The sequence below is a fragment of the Ambystoma mexicanum genome, chromosome 12, assembly GCF_040938575.1.
Source record: "Ambystoma mexicanum isolate Mex_15411 chromosome 12, UKY_AmexF1_1, whole genome shotgun sequence".
In the NCBI taxonomy this organism is placed as follows: Eukaryota; Metazoa; Chordata; class Amphibia; order Caudata; family Ambystomatidae; genus Ambystoma; species Ambystoma mexicanum.
The window spans coordinates 94,590,897-94,613,632 of record NC_090936.1 but is presented as its reverse complement, the minus strand read 5'-3'; the positions used below and the strand labels follow the sequence as shown (position 1 = coordinate 94,613,632).

The window sequence follows — 22,736 nt, the reverse complement described above, 5'->3', positions numbered from 1 at the left end:
CCCTCGGTATATTTATAAAGACATTGGTATTACTATCTCGCACTCCCATAGGCGTACAACACATGTTAAACCAATTAGGTTCATATTCAACATCAAATAACCTTGTGATCAACACAGCCAAATACCAAATTTTAGTGTGTAATAATAATTTTACAAAAAAATATCATCTGGAGTGGTCCCTCCAAAATTGTGTACTAACTAAAGTTGCCAGATATAAGTATCTCAGAGTATATATTGAGCACAAGAAAACCCTAAGTACTACGACAACTGAAATTAGGGTTAAACTTAGTTCTTTGATTTCACAATCTAAAATCATGTTACGAAGATATGGGAAGTTCACCGTGAAACACATTGTGCTCTTTTATAAGGCCAAAGTAATTCCAATTCTGCTATATGGTTTCGAGGCTTTGGTACCACAAAACCGCAAATTCTGGGATAGCTTAGAAGCTAGATTTTGGAAAAAAGTTCTATCACTCTCCCCAGGTACACCACTGGCCATGCTGCGATATGAACTGGGTCTGGTCTCCTTATATGCCCATGTATTATGGAAGCAGTGTGCGCTTCTACGGAAAATGTTGGATGGTTTAGGGAGGCCTACCTTTCTAAATGTACTAGCCCAAAATCTATTAACTGCAAAAGTTGGTATGTCAAGGAAGTGGAGAAGTCACACGCTCAATGCGGCTGCTGATGCCTCAGTATCGATCGAGCTTCTGTTGACTAATCCAGATCATGCCAAAAATAAAATTCATCAAGCAGACTGGATTTTCAACATGGAACTTTGCACAAAACTTAAAGACTTTAACCTCGAGGCTTTTGGCATCAAAAGGTATGGGGTAATAGCAGAGTATCTGCTGAAATTCCCGTCACATGCATGCCGACAGAAATATCTAAGATTCAGATTCAATCAATATGAAACAAATGTGATCTTGTTTAGAAGAAAGGTAATATCGAAGGATCAGAATTTCTGTCGTCACTGTAAAGTTAATGGACAATGTGAAACATTACAACATCTCATCATTGAATGCCCCACATTACATGACATCAGAGTGAAATGCTTCGGGGGAAAGTTGTCGGTTCAGAGTGGCACCAGTTCTGTGCAAATATGGAATCGTCTGTTTTCTAATCCAAGAATGACTATACAACTTGCAATTGTGCAATTTCTTAATTTAATTTTCCCCGGCTCGAATTCTGCATAAATTAATTCAAAGTGAATGGTGATTGTCAGTTCTAAGTAATTTCAAGGAGGGCTTTCACTTTAACTTGGTATCATTCTGTTTATTCTGTTTTATGTGGTTTTATTATGTTTACTTGTTTCATATTTGCCTATAATGGGGTGTAAATATTCGTTGTAAAGTATAAGATGCTTAAGTATGCTAAATGATAATGTATATAAATATTTGAAAAGTTGGTTCACCAGCTACAACAAATAAAAAAATAAAATAAAAAAAAAAATAAAGACATTTCCTACAGGAAAACATTTTGACACTTCTGTGTCCTATCTACGTCGTTTTCGGGCTGCGTACGCTTGACCCAATAGTACATAGGGATATAAATAGCCCTGCCCCCGCGGCTTCCTTCAGATTTCAACCATCTCCAAAGTAGCGGGAGCACCTTGTGTTTGTTTCTACTTCTGTACAAGGTTGAATTCTACTCGTGAGTTTTTTCGAGAAAATGTCTGGAAAGGCGTTATTCTGCCCGTGTGCCACGTGCAGACTGAAAAAAGTCTATGAAGGAGATGGGCACATGGATTGTTTGTACTGTCTGCACCCTCATCACTCGGTGGACAGTTGTGAGATCTGCAAAGGTTTCTCACAGAAGACACTAAAGGATCGGAATAGACGCCTGGTGACGTGGCTAAATGAAGGAACCTATCCTTCATCGGAGGTAGGATCGGCGCGCATCCTAGCATCCAGGCCCAAGGCATCCAAGGCGGAATCCCATCGCCGGTCGGTGTCGGCAGAGCCTCCTCCGAAGAAACCGCGTTCGATGGAGAAACGCCCTTCAGAAAAACATCAGGCGAAGGAATCCTCGTCGAAACATGGGCAAGATCACCATCAAGGAAAGTCGTCTTCATCTTCGTCGAGAAAAGGGAAAGATCCTTTGAAGACCTCCTCCTTAGGAGACCATCACAGGTCGTCCTCGTAGAGACTAGACGAGGCATAAATCTAGCTCAAAAAAGGCGGGATAACCAAAGGAGTCTGCGTCACAGCCTACACCATCGTCCACAGAGACTCTGTCGTTGATGAGAGTGTTACCGTCGACACAGGTAACGCCTGCAGTGGCCCCGGCGAATACGATAGCGACGATAGACGTATCCACGTTGACATTGTCGACGGTGGAGCCTTCAACAGCGTGGCAGCTGCAGGTGTAGGATGCGGTTCTGCCAGAGACCTTACTACAGCCGGAGGCGGCCTTCTCAATATCATCCATGGAGGAGGATCGAGAACAGATTGTTGGTCCAGCAGATCTGTGATTACAAGGAATTGTCGACTATTTCGGGGGGGCAAAATGGCCGTGTTTCATCGTCTTTATTGAACCCTCAATCTATATTGTCCTTGCAAGTGTTGTCCATGCTACAGTCTCTTCTGAAGCGGTTGGATGAGAAGTTACCCCTCATAGACGCACCTTCAGGGAATCCGGCGAGACCGGCCGACGACAAACCGGGTCCTTCTATGCGGGTTACGGAGAATCCAACCTCCCGACGAGTGAGCGAAGGATAACCACGCTCATACCCAGAAGAAGGGGAGTTACAAGATTCAGAGTCGGAGCCTAGAGACTCTTTTTCAGAGGTATCCTCATCCCCTTCGAGAGATCCTACATGGGAGTCGGAAGCAGAGATGGAGGCACCTAGAAGCCCGGCTCAGCCATCACCTTCGGACGACATCGGCGCTTTTCACGCGATGATGGGCAAAGCCTGTATTGAATTTGGTCTGAGCCCTGAAGAAGAAAAGGAGTGCTTCTTGTTCGACCATATGGGGAAAAGAAGGAAGTCAGTCTTCTCAGTTCCCATTCTAGACCATGTCTGGCAAGAAGGTTTGAGGACCATGCGCCATCCATTTTCTGAACCAGCAATAAAGGGCAGGTTGGAGAAGAAATTCAAGGCTCCAGACTCTACGCCTAAATCCTTGACTGCTCAACCATCTCCAGAGTCCGTAGTGTCGGCTGCAGCAGCTAGGAAGGCCAGATCGCAGACAAACGTTCTTCCCCTCCGGATAACGAGGCTAGAAGACAGGACGTGTTTGGCAAAAAGGTGCTATCCGTAGGAGTGACGACGGTTAAAGCAGCTAACTCACTGGCAATTATGGCAAGGTATGACAGGGAGATGTGGCATTGTTTGGCCCCTATCCTAGAACACCTTCCTGAGGAACATAGAAAGTCGGCCATGTTACTGGTCCGGGAGGGAGAAGAAACGTCAAACCACTCGATTAACATCGCCGTGGATTTGGCGGAGTCCGGGTTTAAGCAAATAAACAACTAAGTGGTTTTGAGAAGGCAAGCCTGGCTGAAATGTACTAACTTCAGACCGGAAGTCCAGTACAAGGTACACAATAATCCGGGTGAGGGTGACCAACTGTTTGGAGAGAAAGTGGACGAGGCCTTGAAAAGTAGGAAAGAGGATATGGACACGGCCAGGTCGTTAGGAGCACTGCAAACTGGAAGAGCTTTTTGATCTCTTCGTCCTTTCCGCAGAGCATCAGGAAATTCCTGTTTTACTGCATCTAGAGACCGGAACTTCAGCAGGCCATCATACGCCTCCCAAGGTTATATACGTGCGGTCCAGGCAACGTGAAGAGGCCGAAACTACCAGGCTTCGAGAAGAAGGGGATATTCATTGTCAGCAAAAGACAAGCAGTCAGAGTCCCAACAATGACATGTCACAGGACGTCCTGGGAGGAAGGGTGGCCTGTCGTGTCGACGAATGGGAAAGTATAACAGACCGCAGGGTATTGGACACGATAAAACTAGGCCGCTCTCTGCAGTTCAAGGAAACACCGTCACAAATTCCACCTGTGTATTCGGTGCAGCCCCATCTTCGCATTTTACAACAAGAAGTGGAGCTTATGCTGCAGGAAGGGGCTATAGAATTCGTTCCAGTGGCCGAGAGGGGCCAGGGAGTTTACTCTCGTGACTTTGTGGTCAAAAAACCCAACGGCAAGTGGCGACCCATTCTGGACCTTCGGGCCCTCAACAAGACCCTAAAAAGTTTAAAGTTCAAGATGCTTACACTTCAGGAGGTCATCCGATCAGTACAGCCGGGAGATTTTTTGGTGGTGTTAGATCTACAAGCGCATATTTTCATATACCGGTGCGTCGACGACACAAAGTTTCTGAGGTTCGTAGTCGGTCGGAACCATTACCAGTTCAAAGTACTTCTTTTCGGACTAAAGTCGTCTCCAGGACATTCACAAAGTGTTTGGTTCCAGTGGCAGCGTGGCTGCGAAGAAAAGGTCATCATGTTTACCCATATCTGGACAATTGGCTGATGAGAGGCCCGTCGCCGAGCATAACTCAGGCAAGCCTAAAGGCCACCATGCACCTTCTGAAACACTTGGGGTTTGCGATCAACTTCGAGAAATCCTTGCTAACGCCCTCAAGGAACTTAATTTAGTATTTCTGGGCGCGGAGTTCCAAACTCAATCAGGGCTAGTGAGGCCCTCCGTGGAAAGAATTCAGAAACTGACTCATAAGGCAAAGGAATGGAAAGTGGGCACCAGGGTGTCAGTCAGAAAATACATGTCACTGCTAGGGGCCTTAGCATCTTGTATTCCATTGGTGAACAATTGCTGTTTCTTCATGAGGATGATACAAGAGTTTCTGGCAGAACGGTGGTCCCAGAGTCGAGGCCTATGGTCAGACAAGTTGAGCATCAACTACGAACTTTGGCGGGCACTTCAGTGGTGGCAGCTCTCAAACAACCAGACAAAGGGTATGCCCCTGCAGGAACCGGATTTTCAAGCAACGGTCGTGACGGATGCATCGCTGAAAGGATAGGGAGCTCATCTAGGGCCCCTGCAGGTTCAAGGTCAATGGTCCCCAGCGGAGTCTGCTCTTCACATCAGCGTGCTGGAGTTAAGGGCGGTACATTGGGCTCCGAAGTCCTTTCTGCCGCGCATACGAGCATCGGTTGTCAGACTACTAACGGACAATACAACAACGATGTTCTATCTCAGGAAGCAAGGGTCCAGGATGCTCTCGCACAAAGCTAAAAAAATATGGCATTGGGCCCTCGAACAGAACATCACCATAATGGCTTACCATCTTCCAGGGGTAAAGAATATACAAGCAGACTCACTCAGCAGGGAAATGAACCAACTGCACGAATGGGATCTGGACGATTGTTAGCTAGCAAAAGTCTAAGAAAATGGGGTCATCCATCCCTGGATCTGTTTGCAATCCGAGAGAACAAGAAGTGCGCACGGTTCGCAAGCAGGTGTCCACAGCCCGGATTGATGGGGGAGGCTGTTAGGGAGAATTCTCTGTTTAGGCTGAATTTCCTAACCTAGTGAGTCCCCCAGCAGCGTGCTGGATTTTTTGGGGTTTATTTTTTTCTCCTGCCAAGAGTGAGACTCTTTTACCCTCACTCATGGGCATGATTTGAGTGTGCTTCTTTGAATCTAGATGTGTTTAATGGGCTATGGGGTCTTTTACTCCATAGGGCTTCATGTGTTTTTGTGATGTGTGTTACACAGCACCCTCAGTGCAGTGACACAGGGGTGTCATAGTGACCCCCCAGTATAGACTCCATACCCTGGGACTGACTACTGTCTCCCAGGGCATGTAAAGTCACCATTGACTTTACTAGTCTTACATTCTGAACAGAACCAGTACAAACCATCATATTGTGGATGTACTGGCTGGGGCAATTCAATTGCCCCATGGTCTGTTAGTCGAGGGGGCACGTCTCCGTCCCCCCTGATCGAGTTTTGGCTGGTGGCAGTGGATACTACTTTTTATATTCAACTGCGAATATTTTCCTATGGGATTTCCCATTGTTTTAGGCTACTACCTTTATTTAATTATTTACGGTAGCCTCGAACATACTGCCGGTTTATTTAATTAATATTAATTCTCCGGTTGGTATTTTTTGCCAAAACTTGATTCTAAAATGGCGTTTGTGTTCTCTCCTGTGACTCCAACCCAAGTCGAGCCCTTTGTTCCACTTTTTGGCGGGCTTCTCCACAGAAGCCCTCCAAAGTGGTGCCACTCTGTCTGGGGTACTTAGGAGAGGTGGAGGGGAATTTAGGCACCCTGGACTGAGTTGCCTAGGCAACTCCAGTCGCACTCCGTCCTGATTGGCCCAAGATGTGAGCCAGCCGGCTCACCACTTAGCATGTTTGAGTGACAGCTAGGCTGAGTGAATGGGGGGTTTTCTGCATAAAAGCAGGGCTTTGGGGACTGGAACTTCAGAAGTCGCCACAGGACCTAAGAATCCGACGAGAGAGAAGCTGAGCCGACCTGCCACGACACCACCACCGGTGGAGCCCTGCTGGACCGCCTCACCACTTTTCCCAACGACAGAGGAGATCTCCCGCTGGAGAGTCTTCTTCCTTTGACTGGTGGGGATAACTAGTTTCACCGTCTTTTCGCCTTCCCGACGTACCTCGTGGCCGCCTTGCCTGTGCCAAGCACCCCGGCAACCGGGATACCACATTTTACCACGACCGCGAAACAAAGGTACCACCTTTAACCGTAAAACTCCGCGGCTGGTTTCTTCCCTGGTAGTGCAACGACCTTCATCTTTCCTCCAAGTCGAGATCTTCTCTTCCCCTGGATGACGACGCAACTTGCACCCACTGCCAGGAACAACTGCCACCGCTGGAGGATCCTTCCCACTTAAGGTACCGTGTCCTGCCTGGCTTTCCTTGCTACCGACTGTACGGGGTAGATTTAGCCCCCGGCTTTCGAACCTGGGTTAGCCTGGGACACCCTGGCTAAACTTTCCTAAGCCTCTCTAAACTCTTTTTGAACTCTCTGAAAGACTTTCTAAGCCTAGAGTAACTGTGCAATCTTGGGCGCATTTGTGCTCTGCTCTCTCTAAGAGTGGGCCCAGCCTTTGGACTTTGGCTCAACAGTGACTTTTGCTCTTCTGCCTTGCTAACAGTGTTCCTGAACCTTAGAGTGGTGTACCTTTCCATATTCTGTCTTTTTCCCCTCCCTTTCTCACAAACTTATTGGAGTGCCATCTAGTTAAGCGCTCACCTCTGTATGAAAATAAGTGGTGTTTTACTGTGACTTATCTGATAAGGAAAAAGGGGTGTACATATTACAATAGTTACTGTGTTTAGATTATTTTACAACAAGAGTGCTGGAGTGTTTCAAACCGTGTGTTTTTAAATAAATAATTATATACTTTGATACCAAAGCTCTGGTCAGTGTTTGCTTGTATTATTGTATCTGAGTGCCTATTGTGTATACTTTGCATACTGTCTAACTCTTCTTGAGGGAAGTCTGACTGCTCGGCCACAGCTACCAGGTAAATCTGGGTGGTACAGACTGCTACCAAGTGGGTTTACTGCCAACACCTGTAGTTTTAAATCTTTTGCAGTGTTCCCTAAGGGAACTGCACAGGTTTCTGCCTAACAGAGGCGTTCTCCTTCCCGTGGACGAACAAGTTTGCTTACTCATTTCCTCCGTTTCCACTCATCCAGCGGACACTCCAGTGGATTCACAAGTACTTGTGTCGGGTAATTGTGGTGGCTCCTTACTGGGCGAGACAGTCATGGTTCTCAGATCTACTACAACTGTCGATAGCGGAGCCAGTGAGGTTCCAGAAGATTCCGAACCTTCTATCTCAAGACAAAGGAGCGGTTTGACATCACAACCCAGACTCCTTCAACCTGACGGCCTGGCTCCCGACTTCTCCGAGTTCGGGGACTTGAACATTCCCTCAGAGTGTCGACGAATTTTACAGGCAGCACGAGCTCCGTCTACGAACGCTTCATATGCAGGTAAAATGGAAGAGATTCTGTGTATGGTACAGGGATCATCAAGGGGTAGACCCCTTGAACGTCGGAGCAGAACAGATTCTGCCATATTTGTTACACTTGGCGGAGCAAGGATTGGCTTTTTCCTCCATTTAAAGTTCATTTAGCGGCCATCTCGAGATTTACTCGAAAAAGACATTCAACGCCTCTTTTCAGCGATCGACTGGTAAAGCATTTCTTGAAAGGCCTTTTTCGAACTTTTCACCGAGCTGGAGTCTCAATCTAGTACTGTCAGCACTAATGAAAGCTCAGTTCGAGCCAATGTCATCGTCGTCGTTGAAGTTTTTGTCATGGAAAATGGCCTTTCTAGTAGCCATTACGTCGGCAAGGAGGCTTTCAGAATTACAGGCATTGGTCATTGATCCTCCTTTGTCAATATTTCATATGTTTAGTTATTGTCAATGTACCTTGATGTTTTTTTTTTTCGTATACCCAACTGCATATGTGGCCTGGATAGTCTTAGTTTGCATTGCACACCTCCATGTTAGGGGTACTGCTGTATAATCTATTCTAAGCATGTGAATCCATGAAAGATCCAATGCTGGAGAAGGGAGTAGTTTCATACCTGTAATTCCATTTCTCCAGCGTTGGTATTGTTCATGGATTCGCATGCGGCTGCCGGCCTCCCCTGAATGCAAACTCTATATGTTCCCTCTACTTTGGGGGTTAAAATCTGAGGGGAGCCGTGGGGGCTGGGCTATTTATATCCCTACATACTATTAGGTCAAGCGTAAGCAGCCCAAAAACAACATAGATAGGACACAGAAGTGTCAACATTTTTTCCTATAGGAAAAGCCTTTATAAATATACTGAGGGTTCCCAGCCTGATGACGGGGAATATTCTGAGCATGTGAATCCATGAAAGATACCAACGCTGGAGAAATGGAGTTACAGGTAAGAAACTACTCCCTTCTGCAGCGCTGCACCCCAGTCAAGCTGTGCACTGCTCAGCGATCCACCAGTTCTTAGTGATCGCTCTAAGACCTAATAAGTTGAATGTTGACCTGGTCAATGCCCAGCGGTCTATTGTTCTGTTGCTATGTAACAGGAAAGGTTGAATGCCTTGGGGGGGGTCTGAAATCAACAAGTGATTCCTATTGGATTCATGCATGAAACCCAGTTGTTTCCCCGTTAGCCACAACTATAGAAAAAAACATCTGCTTATATTTGGAGTTAAAAGAGCAGAGGGGCACTGCATACTTGGGGTTTTCAATTGCAGTAGCCACTGGGAAATGAAATTCAGCCAGGGGATTTTGCACCAAGAAGAGCTCTGCAACAAGGTTTTGATCATGTGCGTCAGCTTAGCTCTTGGGTTTGACCAAAGCGCCAATCAGTGCGAAAGTGGGGCCATATTCCAATCATCACCTATGTGTGTAGTACCCAATTCGGTATGTACAGCATAATTGGTGGCGAACTGGGGAGACCCAAATGAATTTTAAGAAAAATGTCTAACTTCTATGGGTGAAGTTTTTTTATTACCCCACAGAGCCGCACCATAGTTCATTACACCCTTGGTCTGTGCTCTGTAAACTTCCAAAATGAGTTTGATTGGCTGTCCTTGACACATGTTCATAAAACGAGACCAACCCCCCTAAGGCCTGCTTCATTTTAAAGCACTGTTTCTCTATATGTAAAGTCCAGTTTTTCTACCCGCGGGATGATTTCACATTTTTTGCATTTTTAACCTCCCTCCACCCGTTAGAACATGCCGTCACTGCTGACTTTTTAGTATTTACAGATAATTTTAAGTCGGACATAAAAGCAGCGTAACCAAGCGGTTGAGGTGCGAGCCAAAAAAAAAACACGTTGTCTGCATTTGCCAAAACAGGGAGGGGCAATGCACCCATCTTAAGAAAGTTGGTCATTATTTTAACTAATGCCTTATGTAGGCAATTGATATAGAGAGCAAACAACAAAGGGGCTACAACACAACCTTGGCGTACTCTCTGTCTCAAAGTATCCTGTGCATTGGCCCTGTTCCCCAAATCTCTCACATGCTCGGTTATCCTCGTGGATGATCTGAAGTACCTTTACCAGTTCAACGGAACCATGGGTGTCATTTTAGGGGTGGGACAAGGGTGTTTGCCCCCCCCCAACTTTCATGGCACACCAGTTTGTCCCCATTAATTTGGCTGGAACAACTTTTCTTCAGATGCCATGTCCCCCCCAACATTTTCAGCAAAGATACTCCACTGAACGGAATACCCCATGGACATGAGCACCTGTCATAGTGTAGCTCTGTCAACTCTATCAAAGCTGTGCTCAGATCCATAAATGCCAAATTGATTTACCCCTTACAAAAATAGAGGATGCTCCAACCAATTACAAGTTAAGAGCGTGCTCTTGTGTCCCCAAATCTTGCTGAAAGCCATATTGGATATCTGAGACGATATTGTCAGAAATCCATTGTTACAGAGGCTCCAGGACCGCACGTCCAAAGATCTTAAAGGAGGTTCCAGTAGAAAAATATGCATGTAAGATAGGGGGCTGGCTGGATCTTCCTTTTTAAAAATGGGATAGATAAAAGCATTTTTCCAGGATTGTGGGTATTCCCCCAGTTCCAGAAAGGCATTAAAACAGTTATTCAATAATGGGACCCAGAGTTCCTGTTCCTCCTTAAATAGGTCAGCAGGTATTGCAACTGGGCCAGGCGCCTGGTTATGCAGTTGCCGACTGACCGCGTTCTGCACGCTTCACAGTCAAGCAAAGTGTAGACCACCGCTCCCCATGTCTGGCTGCATGTCCTGGTCTGACCAGGCCCTAGCGCTCACATGATTCTCTCTGTAAGTCTAACCCCTCTTAAAAAGTAAAAAGTTGGGCCACCTGCAACGAATTCCCCAACATTTTTAGAATCCCTATTTGTGACTGTCAATAAGAGTTCTTCCCAGGCAAGGTTTTCTAGCTAGTTCTTTCTTATGTCCAGAGCGCTTTTATACTGCGCCCTTGCACTAATACCCTCTTCCCTAGTACTTGCCTTGTCCCACAGGGTCCCCTTCAGATTATGTGCTGTCCTGCACATATCATCAAACCAACTGTGTGTGTTGCTTTTTTGGTTTTAAAATCATGTTGAAATAAGTATGTCAGTGATTTCCATATTTGTTTGTGATGCAAGAAAAATTGCTCTTGGTCTGCATCATATTAGAGGCTAGATATAGATACAATGTGGTCCAAATTCGATTGGATCGCTTTACACTGGGTAGACTCTGGGTCACGCCTAGCCCATTTTATCCTGCGTTTACATAAGGGATTAATATCGTAGAGATCCAAATGCGGGTGCTTAACAATCAAGGACCGGTGGTGAACCAGACTCAAAACGATCCTCAAGGGAAGTGGTCACTAGTGATCTTGTCTATGACTGCAAAGTCCACAATTAACGGCCAGTGTTTAACTTGTATACAAAAATAATCAATATGCCTTGGTTACTTACAAATGTAGGAGTCCCCAGTACATCCTACACGTCCATTTAGTGAATGAAATCCACAAGCCATGTGTTCAACTGCAAGCCCTTAGAGCACATTCTTTCGTCAGACAATTGGGGACAAGGGATCCTGTATACAAAATCTTCACCCAGGTCCAACAAGTCAGTCGGGATCCTGTTACCCAATTTAACATTAATGTCCCCTCCCAAGACCACAACCATGTACTCACTCAGCATAGAGAGGTGTTTTGACTCTGAGTTCTTTCAATGCCCCTAGACAGTCCTTATCAGAAGCATGCGGACTGTTGTAGAAATTAACCAGGAGTTGTTGCTGGCCTTTCTCAGGAAAAACTGCCACATATTGCAGAATATGGCTTTTCAGTTCCCTCTCTACTATATAGTGTTTCAGGGAGGACATAAGCATAATTGGTGTTTGCCATTCCCCCACAACAACGACCTCTTTAGCCCTTCCTCGCTGGGGTACATATGGAAACATAGCCATCCAAACATACACGGTTCGTTGCCCACGTTTCCTGCAAAGAAATGACGTAAGACATCAAGTATATCACCACTTCCCTTCTCAAAAGCTTTAACACTCCACCCGCAATGTTCCAGCAGCGGAATGTCATGGCAGCCCTTGGTGGGAGGGAGGGCACACACTCTGTGATAGGGCAGCTCTTTGCCCTTTGTTCCTCTGGAGGCCCTTGTTCCTCCGAGGCCCCACCCCGAGGGAAATTGGTTAATCCAATTCCTCAATACTTCACTACTGGCGTTGGTTCAGTGGTGTTGTATGGGGTGGGTAGAAGGAAGCCAGGGGGAGAAAAGAACATGTGTCAAAGCTGGTCACCTTGGTCTGCCAAGCTGGATTAAGTGCGGAAACAAGGTAATCCGGCATAGTCTGGGCTATCATTGAGGCTTCCAAACAACTCCCCCTTCCCCCCTTCATTGTTTTGGGAGTATTTCCAACCCAAGCCATCAAAATGCCCCTAGGATTAATCTTCATCCCTGGTAGATGGGTATTCATCCATTGCGAGGTTTTATTAATCACGGAGTTTGTTGATTCTTCCACTCCTTTTTCTAGGTGAGGCAATCCCGTTATTACTCCTACCAGAGGTGCTGCTTAAGGTGAGAGATCAAGGACTACTTTGGGCCCAGAGCAATGGGTTTCCTAGGATAGGTGTCAGCATTGGTTCTTTATTAGCTGTCACAGCAGCCCCTTTGGTGCCTTCCCTGTGCTGTTGAACATGGACTGGCACTACTGGGGGCTCTGGATTGTTAGTACATTAGCTCTATTTCTGGACTGGGATACGGGTTTTGTTCTTTACAGTCGTGCCATTGCTAACAAAGTGGGTGTATTTCATAAGTCCACAGTCGCCCTAATCTCCTTTACATCACTTTTCAACCCCCTAATTAAATCATCAATAATGGAGAGGGATACATTCAGAGTGTCTTTCAGTGAGGCAATACCAGAAAGAACAGGGGCCAGCTTTTTATCCAAAACCTCATCTAAGATTTTAAAATCACTGGAGGTAGATTCCAATGAGTTATCAGTGAAACTTAGTGATGATAGTGGGGGAGGCAGCCCTATACCCTCCATGCCCTGTATCTCTAGGGTCTGACTAACCAACACTGTGCTCCCATCAGCACTTGTTCACTGGAGTTAAGACATTGAGATAGACTAGGGGGACTAGTATTTGGGGAGGGCAATGGTGGTAGTATACCCTCTGTCACTTGTGTGATAGATGGCCACTTCAATTGCCCCTTCTGTATTCAGGGTGCACGCCTCTATTTTTCCAGTCATTTGTTTCAAATATTCATTCAGGGTTGACTGGTGAGAGGTCGAACCTGACCCTGAAATAACCTGGCTGGATTTGCATTTTTTTATTTTGGTTGTGGCCAGCAGTGGATCCATCCCAACAACAACCTGACTGGGTTACTTTTTCTGGTTCTATTCACCACCAGAGGTAAGTCTCTGGCTTTATGTTTGGGCATAATGTCATAGGCACTGAGCTGGTTACCTGGAAATATGCGCAAAAATGTAGGGCAGACCAAGTGCTGGAAAAGTGCAAGTGCAAAAATGTCATAAAAGGCATAAAAAGCACAATCGTAATAATACATCATTAACACACATTAAAAAAGTATGACAATAAATATCACAGTAAAACAGTGAATAAAATGAGATGATTAAACACGATTAATTGATAGGTTGGTGATGAATTAATAATAAGAAAATTAGAAGTATAGAAAAAAGGCTGCGAAGTTAGTTGGCAAAAAGTGAATTGTCCAAATATTCAATTAATCAAGGGAGCCCTGGGACTAAGAGCTGACTCCGGTTTCCAAACGTTACCAAGTCTTTGGGGGTCCGCAGAAAAAGAACATTAGATTTCCAACTGCCCTGCAGGTTTAATGATCATCGATATGTAAACGGGATCCCCAGTGTGCCTGGTTGTCGTCCCCACTGCTGGACTGCTGCCGCCAAAAGAAGGGGCATGCTGAGGGCACACAAAATTACAGCTCGGGGAGGTATCGTGGCTCGGAAGAACAGGGCCACCACCAGTAACAAAGGCCAGCGAGAACAAAACAAGGACAAGTCTAAAGCCAAGGGCAGGGCATGCCCGACTGCTCAAGGAGCCGCCTTAGTCCATCTCCCCCCCCCCCTTGCCCCTTGGAAAGAGCGCTTGTGTTAGTGTCCAAAGATCGGCCATGCCAGTGTCGACGACGAAATCCCAAAATGGAGGAGGCACCCCGATAACCCGGGCGGTGTCCTCCTCCTATCCTCCCCCCTCCCCCGGGATGAGGGGGAGGTGCCCGCAGGAAGCGCGGCAAGACGAAGCGAAAGCCCGCGAAAGGAAACAGCGCGGCAAATCGGAGGAAAAGCCCGCGAAGGGCAACAATGGCGGGGGGTGGGGCTACCCTCCTTTATAACAAGCGGGCTTCCCACTGCAGGCAGTATCTAGCCTTGGCATTGGGACGCCCACCTACCAGCAGAGGACTTCGTTTTCAGAGGACTTCGTTTTCGCTCGTAGGAGAAGGATGCCGTTCGAGTTCGTTCGGGGTTTCCAGTGGAAGACTGTTTCGGTGAAGGGGTTCCAGTGAGGAAGGAGCAGGGCTACGGTGTAAAAGGAGCATCGCGCACAAGCGAAGGTACGTGCAGGGGAGGGGCAAGGAACAGGAATGGTTCCTTAGTGGGGCGAGCCCAGATGGTCCTGGGTTACACCCACCCTCCCTATGCGACCTCGCCTGGGGGTGTGGTAGACTCTCTGGCTGCTGCGCAGCGGAGGTGTCAATGCTGGTGTGGGCGGCCTCGCGGCAGAGGCATTAGAAGGCGGGAGCACTAGTCAGTCTCTGTGGCACAGTCAGTAAGTGTTGTGACTTGTACCTGAGAGGTTGGGGGTTCGAGCCAAACCTCCAACTTCAAAATTCTGAAAGTGTTGTGAAAAATAATTACGGTTTGGGCCAAACTCAGGCTTTCCTCCTTCCGAGGCCGATGAATGAGCACCACACACCGTGGGTAATAGCAGCGCTCAGATGCAGTAGGGTTCGTAGCGCTGTATAAAATACAAATTATTATGGGACATGAATTTCTTTCAGCCAGCCGTTCAAGTGGCGCAGCGAGTAGAGCGCTCGCTTGACATCCGTGCAGATCCTGCTAACGCAGGTTCGAATCCCGCGGGGCGCCCTTTTTGATAAAGGAGCACCACATAAAGGGGTAATAATAAACAGCACTCGCACAGCACGGCCACTGGTGGCTCAACCGCTAAGTGCTTTGTCGTGGGATGCTGGGGACCTGAGTTCTAATCCCATGTCTGGAACCTCCGGGGCATTTAAAAAGAAAGAATTGTAGACACCGGAGCGTTCACAGCGCGATTTAAGTACCGAATTATGGTGCATGATGGTAAGGGAGTACAGGGGCTTCTCATTTTTTGCACCGTTTCTGGGTCGGCCGTCGTTGCCTTTCAATGTTGCGGTATATATCGGCTCTTACTATGAGCACATGGAGTGTTTAGGTCTTGGTGATCGGAAATGGGTGTGCGTATATCCGGTTCGGGGTGCACTAAGTGGATTCTTTGCTAAAGGGACTTTTAGGTGATAGCAAACGCTGTGAACAGGGTAGCAGAATCAAATGATGAGAGGTTTGATTAAGCACGTGCTTTGGAGTAAACGTTCTTTACGTACGGGTGGGTGTGATCATTTTGTTCGCAGTTAAAAATTGTGTGCACTTCCTGGGATATGATAAAACCAGTATTATTGAAGGATAGTATGTGGGGAGTTCGTATCCTGGGGGAAATAAGCGTTTTTTCCCTAGTATGGTGCCATGTCGGTGCAGTCGCACGTGCGCAGGAATACGCCTTGTGTGTCGGTGGGTGAGGAGGTGCCTAGGACCTCTACATGGGAAGAGGGAATGGAGCGGCACCTATAGAAACCGAGGCTGCATAGAGAGTGATACGATGTGTTTTGCTAAGGTGAGGCGAACAGGCCGGGCACGGAATACCAAATCAAGGAAAAGAGTTACTCAGTTAATCTAAGGTGAAGTTATGGTCCTGTATGTTACTAATACGCCACTCGCGATGGATCTAGGGGTGTAATCAGGTTTGTGGTGTAATACCAACGCTACTCCCCACTGCAGCACATTTCAGCATGCAAGGAATTGGTTCCTGGGCTGCTCATAGGAGGGGGAAATACGCGGGTCGATAGGCGGCAGCTTGAGTGCCCGGGGATTTAGTGCGGTGGCAGGGGCTTAGGAGGAATGGATGGTGGCCTTTGGTGTTTTCGGGTAAAATTTCCCCGGTAGGGCTCTGACAAAGGGATATCACCCAAGGCGGACTGGTCTTCACAGGGTGTGGGGAAATTAGTTGCGCGGTCGCATATTGCTCCTGTGAGTTTCGGGAGTTCATGGGGAAGGTATTGGAAATAGGGTCAGAAGTGGTAAAGTGGCTTATTATGTGGTCACTCGGTATCGGTTTAAATGCGACGAGGGGTTCATCATTACATGCAATGGCGGGCAACCATGCCTGAGAGGCCATGTAAATGAAGGGTTGGTTGATATGGGGGGTTAGCCAAGGGGGCTGCAATTCCGTACCGCTGGCGTATGGTGCGGCGAACTAAGGAAAGGCGAGGAGCACAGCTCAGGTTAGGACTCTTGAGTTGCACCGACGGTTGCGGGCTAAGGGTGGCAGTACGACATCAGGGAGCTAAAACAAGCAGTCGGGGGCTCCGTGGATCCGGTTTTGAGGTTCAGTCAGCTCAGCTCTGGTTCACCATTGTTGGGGTTGGAGGCGACTGGAGGTTTGTAATAGGACGCGATAGGCTAGGCAGCCAGGCCGAAGGGTAAGCTGGTATGACTTGGGGTATGAGATACAAGTCACAGGTTCAAAGCCCAATGAGGCCTACTCAGCCTTCACCCTTCCAAGGACAGTAGACAATTACCAATAGCGGTTGGGTTGATAGTAAGTGAAGATGGGGGCTGTATAGAGCGTTGGATTAAAAGCACTAGAGAAACAATGCGTCAACAGCTTTATAGAAGTTTGCCCGGTTCCGGGTCGCTAGTCAACGGTAGCAGTCTGCATGCAGAGAAAAGCTAAAGTATGGACAGCACAGCAGCGCGGACATTAGCATAGCTCGTGGCCTCGTTCCAGACCTGCTGCCGGCGCCATTAAAAGGTGCCCGCGGTGGCGAATGGCTAGCCGTCCTTCTGGTTTGAATGCGAAGGAAAGGGGCTCAAGGCTAAGAAAGGGGAGTTGGTTACGCTAGGAGGAGGCAGATTGTGCATCTAGGAATTCTCCTTACACGGCGATAATGTGAGGTATCACTACTGGGTCACAGCGGGCAGGTTATACGACAGGAGTGATAAGGAATAAGGGGTGGCCTCAGGCGATTCTCCGATCAAGCAACTACTTGGCTGGTGGTAACATAGGTTTTGGAATGGGCAGGAAAGGGCATGGATCGTTCAACAAGCGGCGGATTGTAAAGTAATGTGGAGCAGGTTCCCGACTCCTTGGGTCCGGGTCGGACATGGAACCGCGGGATGGTGACTATGGGTTAAAGAAGGTTAGCAGCGTGGTAGGCCTCAAACCGCGGGGGCGTGGGGGTAACTCAAGCACCTACGCGGTAACAGGCGATAATTTATTCCAAAGAGGGACGCCTTACCAGGGGGAGAAGTATTCTGGTACGGTGTGACAGGGAGAGTGCCGGTAGGGGGCTGAGGACGCCAGCGGCATTGGGGTCCCACAAGTTGGGGAACTACCGTCATAGGGTACGGGGGAGCAGTGCAGGGTTTTGGCAGGCGCCCGTAAAGGATTAATTCATGTGTACAGCCAGGTTCAAGGTGTGTTAGGGCCACGTTTCGATGGGCCGGCGGGACATCCCGCCAGCAGCGAACTGATTGTGTGCGGCCATGAGAAAGGCAGAACGCGGCAGCCACTGGTCACCTTGCTTAGTCCACCGGCGGAGATATTACTAGAGGGCGTCAGATGAAACCACAGCGCTTTCCCGTGGAATTGCTCATTAAAGGGTTAATTATTTCAAGGGGGCCATGGGCTGCCGAGGCTGAGCGTTCCATAGGGATCATAATTGGTGCTCTGTGCAGGGCAGCTACTACGGGCTGCACAGGTTGGCTGAAGTGCCGCTGTTGCTAGAGGCAACTCTGGTCGGAGGCTGGCATTTTTACTACATGGGTAGGTGAAGCTCGCTTTTAAATGGGGCAGGTCAAAGGGAGACTGGTGGGCTGAGCTAGCACGAACTTCCCTCCCTCTCGCTCGGACGGGGCCACATAACCCAAGAGGCGTCTGGTAGGTGGGGTAGCTCTTTAGGACACCCCTGGGTGTCAGGGTGGTGGCATACGACACGTATTGAGGGTAAACCAATACCTCGGGGGGTGAAGGTTCTGGGGTCGGTTTGGGTACCCACAATCTGGGGTAAACCGGGACTTCTGGGGCCTGGAAAGGGTGAGCTTGACTGGAGGGGCCCAGTGGGGTACACAGCTGTTCAATTTGCGGCCAGGTCACATCCTAATAATTAAAGTGGGGGTGCTCATCAACAAACAATGCGAGTTGGCACCCTCGGTAATTAACAGGTCAAGGTCTCATAGTGTTTAGGACACTGGAAGGGGGCATTCTAACTCGTATTGCACTTCTCGGGCCAGCACCTCTGGGGAGCCTAACGGCAGGGGCGGCTGGTGGGAACAACAAGGGACCAGCTTCGCCCAAAAATGAAACGGCGCTCTCCCCGCCTACGGACACTTGCAAGGGCAGGGTAGGCTCAAGCACAAAAGAGTGGGAGAGTTGGGCCTACCAAGGACTTGGTGCAAAAGAGTAAGGGGAAACAAGTAACTCCTGCAAGGGCAGGCAGGGGTGTCCCGGAGCTGGCCCGCCCTGGGTAAGGCGGAGGTTAAGGCGGAGCAGGAGGGGAACGGTCTTTTGCACGCCGTTGACCGGCGCCTCTTGGGAGCCTAACGGCAGGGGCGGCTGGTGGTAGCAACAAGGGACCAGCTTCGCCCAAAAATGAAACGGCGCTCTCCCCGCCTACGGACACCTGCAAGGGCAGGGGGGCTCAAGCACAAAAGATGGGGAGAGTTGGGCCTACTACGGACTTGGTGCAAAGGAGTAAGGGGAAACAAGTAACTCCTGCAGGGCAGGCAGGGGTGTCCCGGAACAGGCCCCGCCCTGGGTAAGGCGGAGCGGGATGGAAAGGGGACAGAGGAAACAGGGTGCTCTTTGCAGGAGATACCTGCACAGTTGGGTGACTGAGTGAGCGCATGGTCTGAGGTGATGCCCAGGGCAGAATGGAAGTGATTCCCAGGGCAGACTTGAATGGCACGGGGTGCCAGGGATCCAAGGGGTACAACTGCAGGGGCATGGGCGCAGTTTGCTAAGGAAACGGCAAAGCCGGACATATGGGTCATACACGGGGGAGGTAACGACCGGAGAAGCCTGGGAAGGGGGGCTCTGGGGCAGGGGATGATGGTTTCCCTAAAGCAATTGGCCAGTCGAGTGGGTGAAACAGAAATCATTGGGTCAGAGATAATCCCGAGGCCGGAATGGTCAATGGCAAATTCTGCAGGGGCTGTGGCCGGATCAGGCCCGGCTTGATTAAGTTAAAGTACCCGGGTTTTTCAGAAGGGGGGGGTGCATTTGTCACCAGGGTACAATTGTCATCACTGGGGTTGGAGCTAGTTTACGGGATCCTTTGTGCAAAAACCCTAGAAAAGTGAGGAAGGCAGCAAGGGGGAGCCACGGTGGGCGGAAACCCACCCGTGGCGTGGCGGTGTTTGGGCAACCAAACACAAGAGACAGACTCCGGAGGAGCCAGGAGAAAGCCGGAAGGCTCTTCGCCCTTCTCGGACCAGCGCCCCTTGGGAGCCTGAACGGCAGGGGCGTCTGGGGGGAACAACAAGGGCTCAGCTTCCCCCAAGGAAACGGCACTCTCCCCGCCCAGGAATACCTGCATGGGCAGGTGAAGCTCAGGCGCAAAGGGTTGGGAGAGTTGGGCCTATAATGGACTTTGGGAAAGAAAGGGGGAAGCAGGTCATTGGACACGGAGCAGTCGCTGCATCTTCTGAATTATTTCCACTAATGTGTACAGTGTGGTTTTATGTTATTGTGGAAAATAAATCTGCGGCCTTTTTATGCCAAAAACCAAAGCAAGACTCATTCTACACATTTCTGGGGGGGGGGGTAAAAGAAGAATGTGTTATTGCTATGTAATGGGTCCAAAATGGACGGATGCACGGGTTATAGCAGAGCAGCAGTAGCAGAGGCCCCTACGACTGCAACAACTAAGTTAGATGGCCCACTTACTAGGTTGCCGGATTCCACACACTGTCCTGTGAGGAGCTGCGCTTGGCTGGAGATCGAAGCAGCTAGGAGGACTGTTATACCTGTAACCTCCTGTTAAAGCTCCTTGCGCCTCATGTGCGGACTGCACAGACTGTAGATGGACTCTGCCTGGACTCCGCTCTGCTCCTGGGCCAAGGTTTTGTCAAAAGAGCCCCGCCTCCATTAAAACGCAGTAAACGAACTGCAGGCGGCAGACTGTAGAGGGACTCTGCTTGAACTCCGCCACGCTCTGCTCCTGGGCCAAGGTTTTGTCGAAGGAGCTCTGCCTCCACTAAAAAAACAGTAAACGGACTGCGGGCTGCAGACTGTAAAGGGATTCTGCCTAGACTAGGTATCACACATGAGACTGGCCTATCAAATGTGTAGTGTATCATAAGAGGAAAAACCACACAAAGGTTATCGACCAGGTTCTCAATGGCGGCAAGCTTTTTACATCAAAATAGTGTAGAACAATTACTAGCATAAAAAAACAGCATATTTCAAATACTCATGAGTAAATGTTACTGTTACATGTGTGCGAAATTCGTGTCACAATGGTAGAGCTCAGCTTTACATTGCGCCAAATATTGTAATTGTGTAGCTCCCGTACACCAGCTTGTTCTACCTGCCAATATTGCAGAATGGATTTTTGTTTGCAATAGTTGTCCAACTGTTGCATGCTATTTATAGTCCAATGTGCTGCTCACTTTCTGTGAAATTCTCATTAACTTTCAGACATATGCATGTGTGGGAGTCTGAAGCCTTGATGACTTTGCAAACGTATTGTTTCTCCTCTATTTTTAGGACTGTGAACTTCGACATTATCAAATATCTCTACGATTTCTTGTGAGTGCACATTTGGAAGCCATATGTGCGCTGAGACAGGGACTCTTCCACGCCGCGTGCCTCCGTCCACCTGGCTGTCCAGAGAAGTGATTAGATATCTTTGAATTGGCCTAAACAGGTGCCTGCCTCACCTGGCACCCGATGAGTGCTCTGATTGGTCTGGATGGATCGCAGCTGAAGACCATTTATCTGAGACCCACGATTGTTTGGAAGCAATGTGTGAATTATAAACAGCATGTCTTAAGCCCAATCTGTTCCACTCCTTATGATGATGCCCTAACACTGAAATGTATTTACTCAGGGACTACACGGCTGCATTGCGTCTGTCTATGCCCGGTCCTGTCTGTTATGCTAAAGCATGCAATTTAAAAATATGCATACCAAATTATGTTCTACACAAGTGTACATTTAAACCATGCTTCTCTGCGCTCGTGTACACGTCGCTGGGTTTAGATTTGCGCCATGCACCCATGTTCATTTTACAACCAATAGTCATTATTTGTTGTTTTCAGATAAAGCTGATTGTCAGTCCTAGTCATTCTGCAAGGTTGTAAATATATGGAAGATATAACAAGTGACCCTGTGTTTTAGTCCCATAATGTCACCAGAACCCCTGCAAAGGCATTATAAACCATTAGGCTGAAAGGTGGAAGTTTGTCAAGTATTGAAAGATCTCCAAGATGGCTGTATGACCAAAATACATGTTAACTGCCAATTATGTTTACATAGATTATAACCCCAAAAATGTCTGTCTTCATCTTGTTTGAAAATCCTTAATATGCAGAAATTGTAATTCCCCTGAATTACTGTTTTTTGAAAACACTGTCTTCAAGCATGTAATCTCCGGTGTTACTGTTGACGAAATAAACAGTGTTCATTTTGCATTTATGGACAATGAAAAGTGTTTTGCCAAGAAGTGCTGTACAAAGCACGAAGGGAGCTTAGACGCAACCCACTGATGGTGGGGGGGGGGGTAGTTGGGTTGAAGAGGGCTTGGGAACAAAGAGTACAAGGGGGTGAGTAATAGGATATGGATCCAGCCAGGAGGATGGAGGGCTAGACACTGGATGGATTTAAAGGAATGGTGCGGTCAGAAATATTATTGTCCCTTTGGTTCGGCCATGTGTTTTTAACCATACGTTGATCGATCGTACAAACATTTCCTATGCACCTTACTGGAGTTTTCATCTTTTGAACACAAGCGGAATCAGGCAGCAGGGCGCGGCCATCTTGTGATAATCATCAGTTGACGCAACTCCCTGGGTGAACTGCCTTTGCGGCACTAAATCATATCCCCCGCCCCTGAGCCAGACATCACTAGGCGCGTACCGCCCATTTCACAACGCCAAAGCACATCTCGTGTCAACATTCTCTGCGCTTCAGCTAATGATGTGTCGCCATGGAAATGGCAGGACACCTCTTTCCTCAATAAGTATAAACAGACTGTTTCACAACACACAACAGCAGATTTTCTATTCCATTCCTCTCACTGTATTTCTTTAAGTATCCTGTGACTCGTTTCTGTACTCTGGTCTGCTACCTTCGTTGCTTGTAGCCCGTGCGAACAGATACCAGTACCATCGCTATAAATTATTTTTGTTTGTTTACCACACAATGGCAACAATAAGGCCTTACCAGTACAAACCAGAGTATTCCGAGAAGGAATTACTGGAA

At 48.0% G+C, this 22,736-nt stretch overlaps 1 protein-coding gene across 2 annotated transcripts in view; it reads left to right on the top strand.

Moving 5' to 3' along the window:
* The window catches only part of ORC5 (origin recognition complex subunit 5), a 714,766-nt gene extending 692,820 nt beyond the window's left edge, over nt 1–21,946 (top strand). Inside the window, exon 14 of one of the 2 annotated variants that reach the window (XM_069628073.1) lies at nt 21,021–21,946. In XM_069628073.1, coding sequence (XP_069484174.1) covers nt 21,021–21,066 — 46 coding nt within the window. In that variant the 3' untranslated portion in view covers nt 21,067–21,946. The remainder of the gene's footprint in view (nt 1–21,020) is intronic. The other variant, XM_069628074.1, reaches the window with a different exon arrangement.
* The last annotated feature ends 790 nt before the right edge of the window (nt 21,947–22,736 follow it).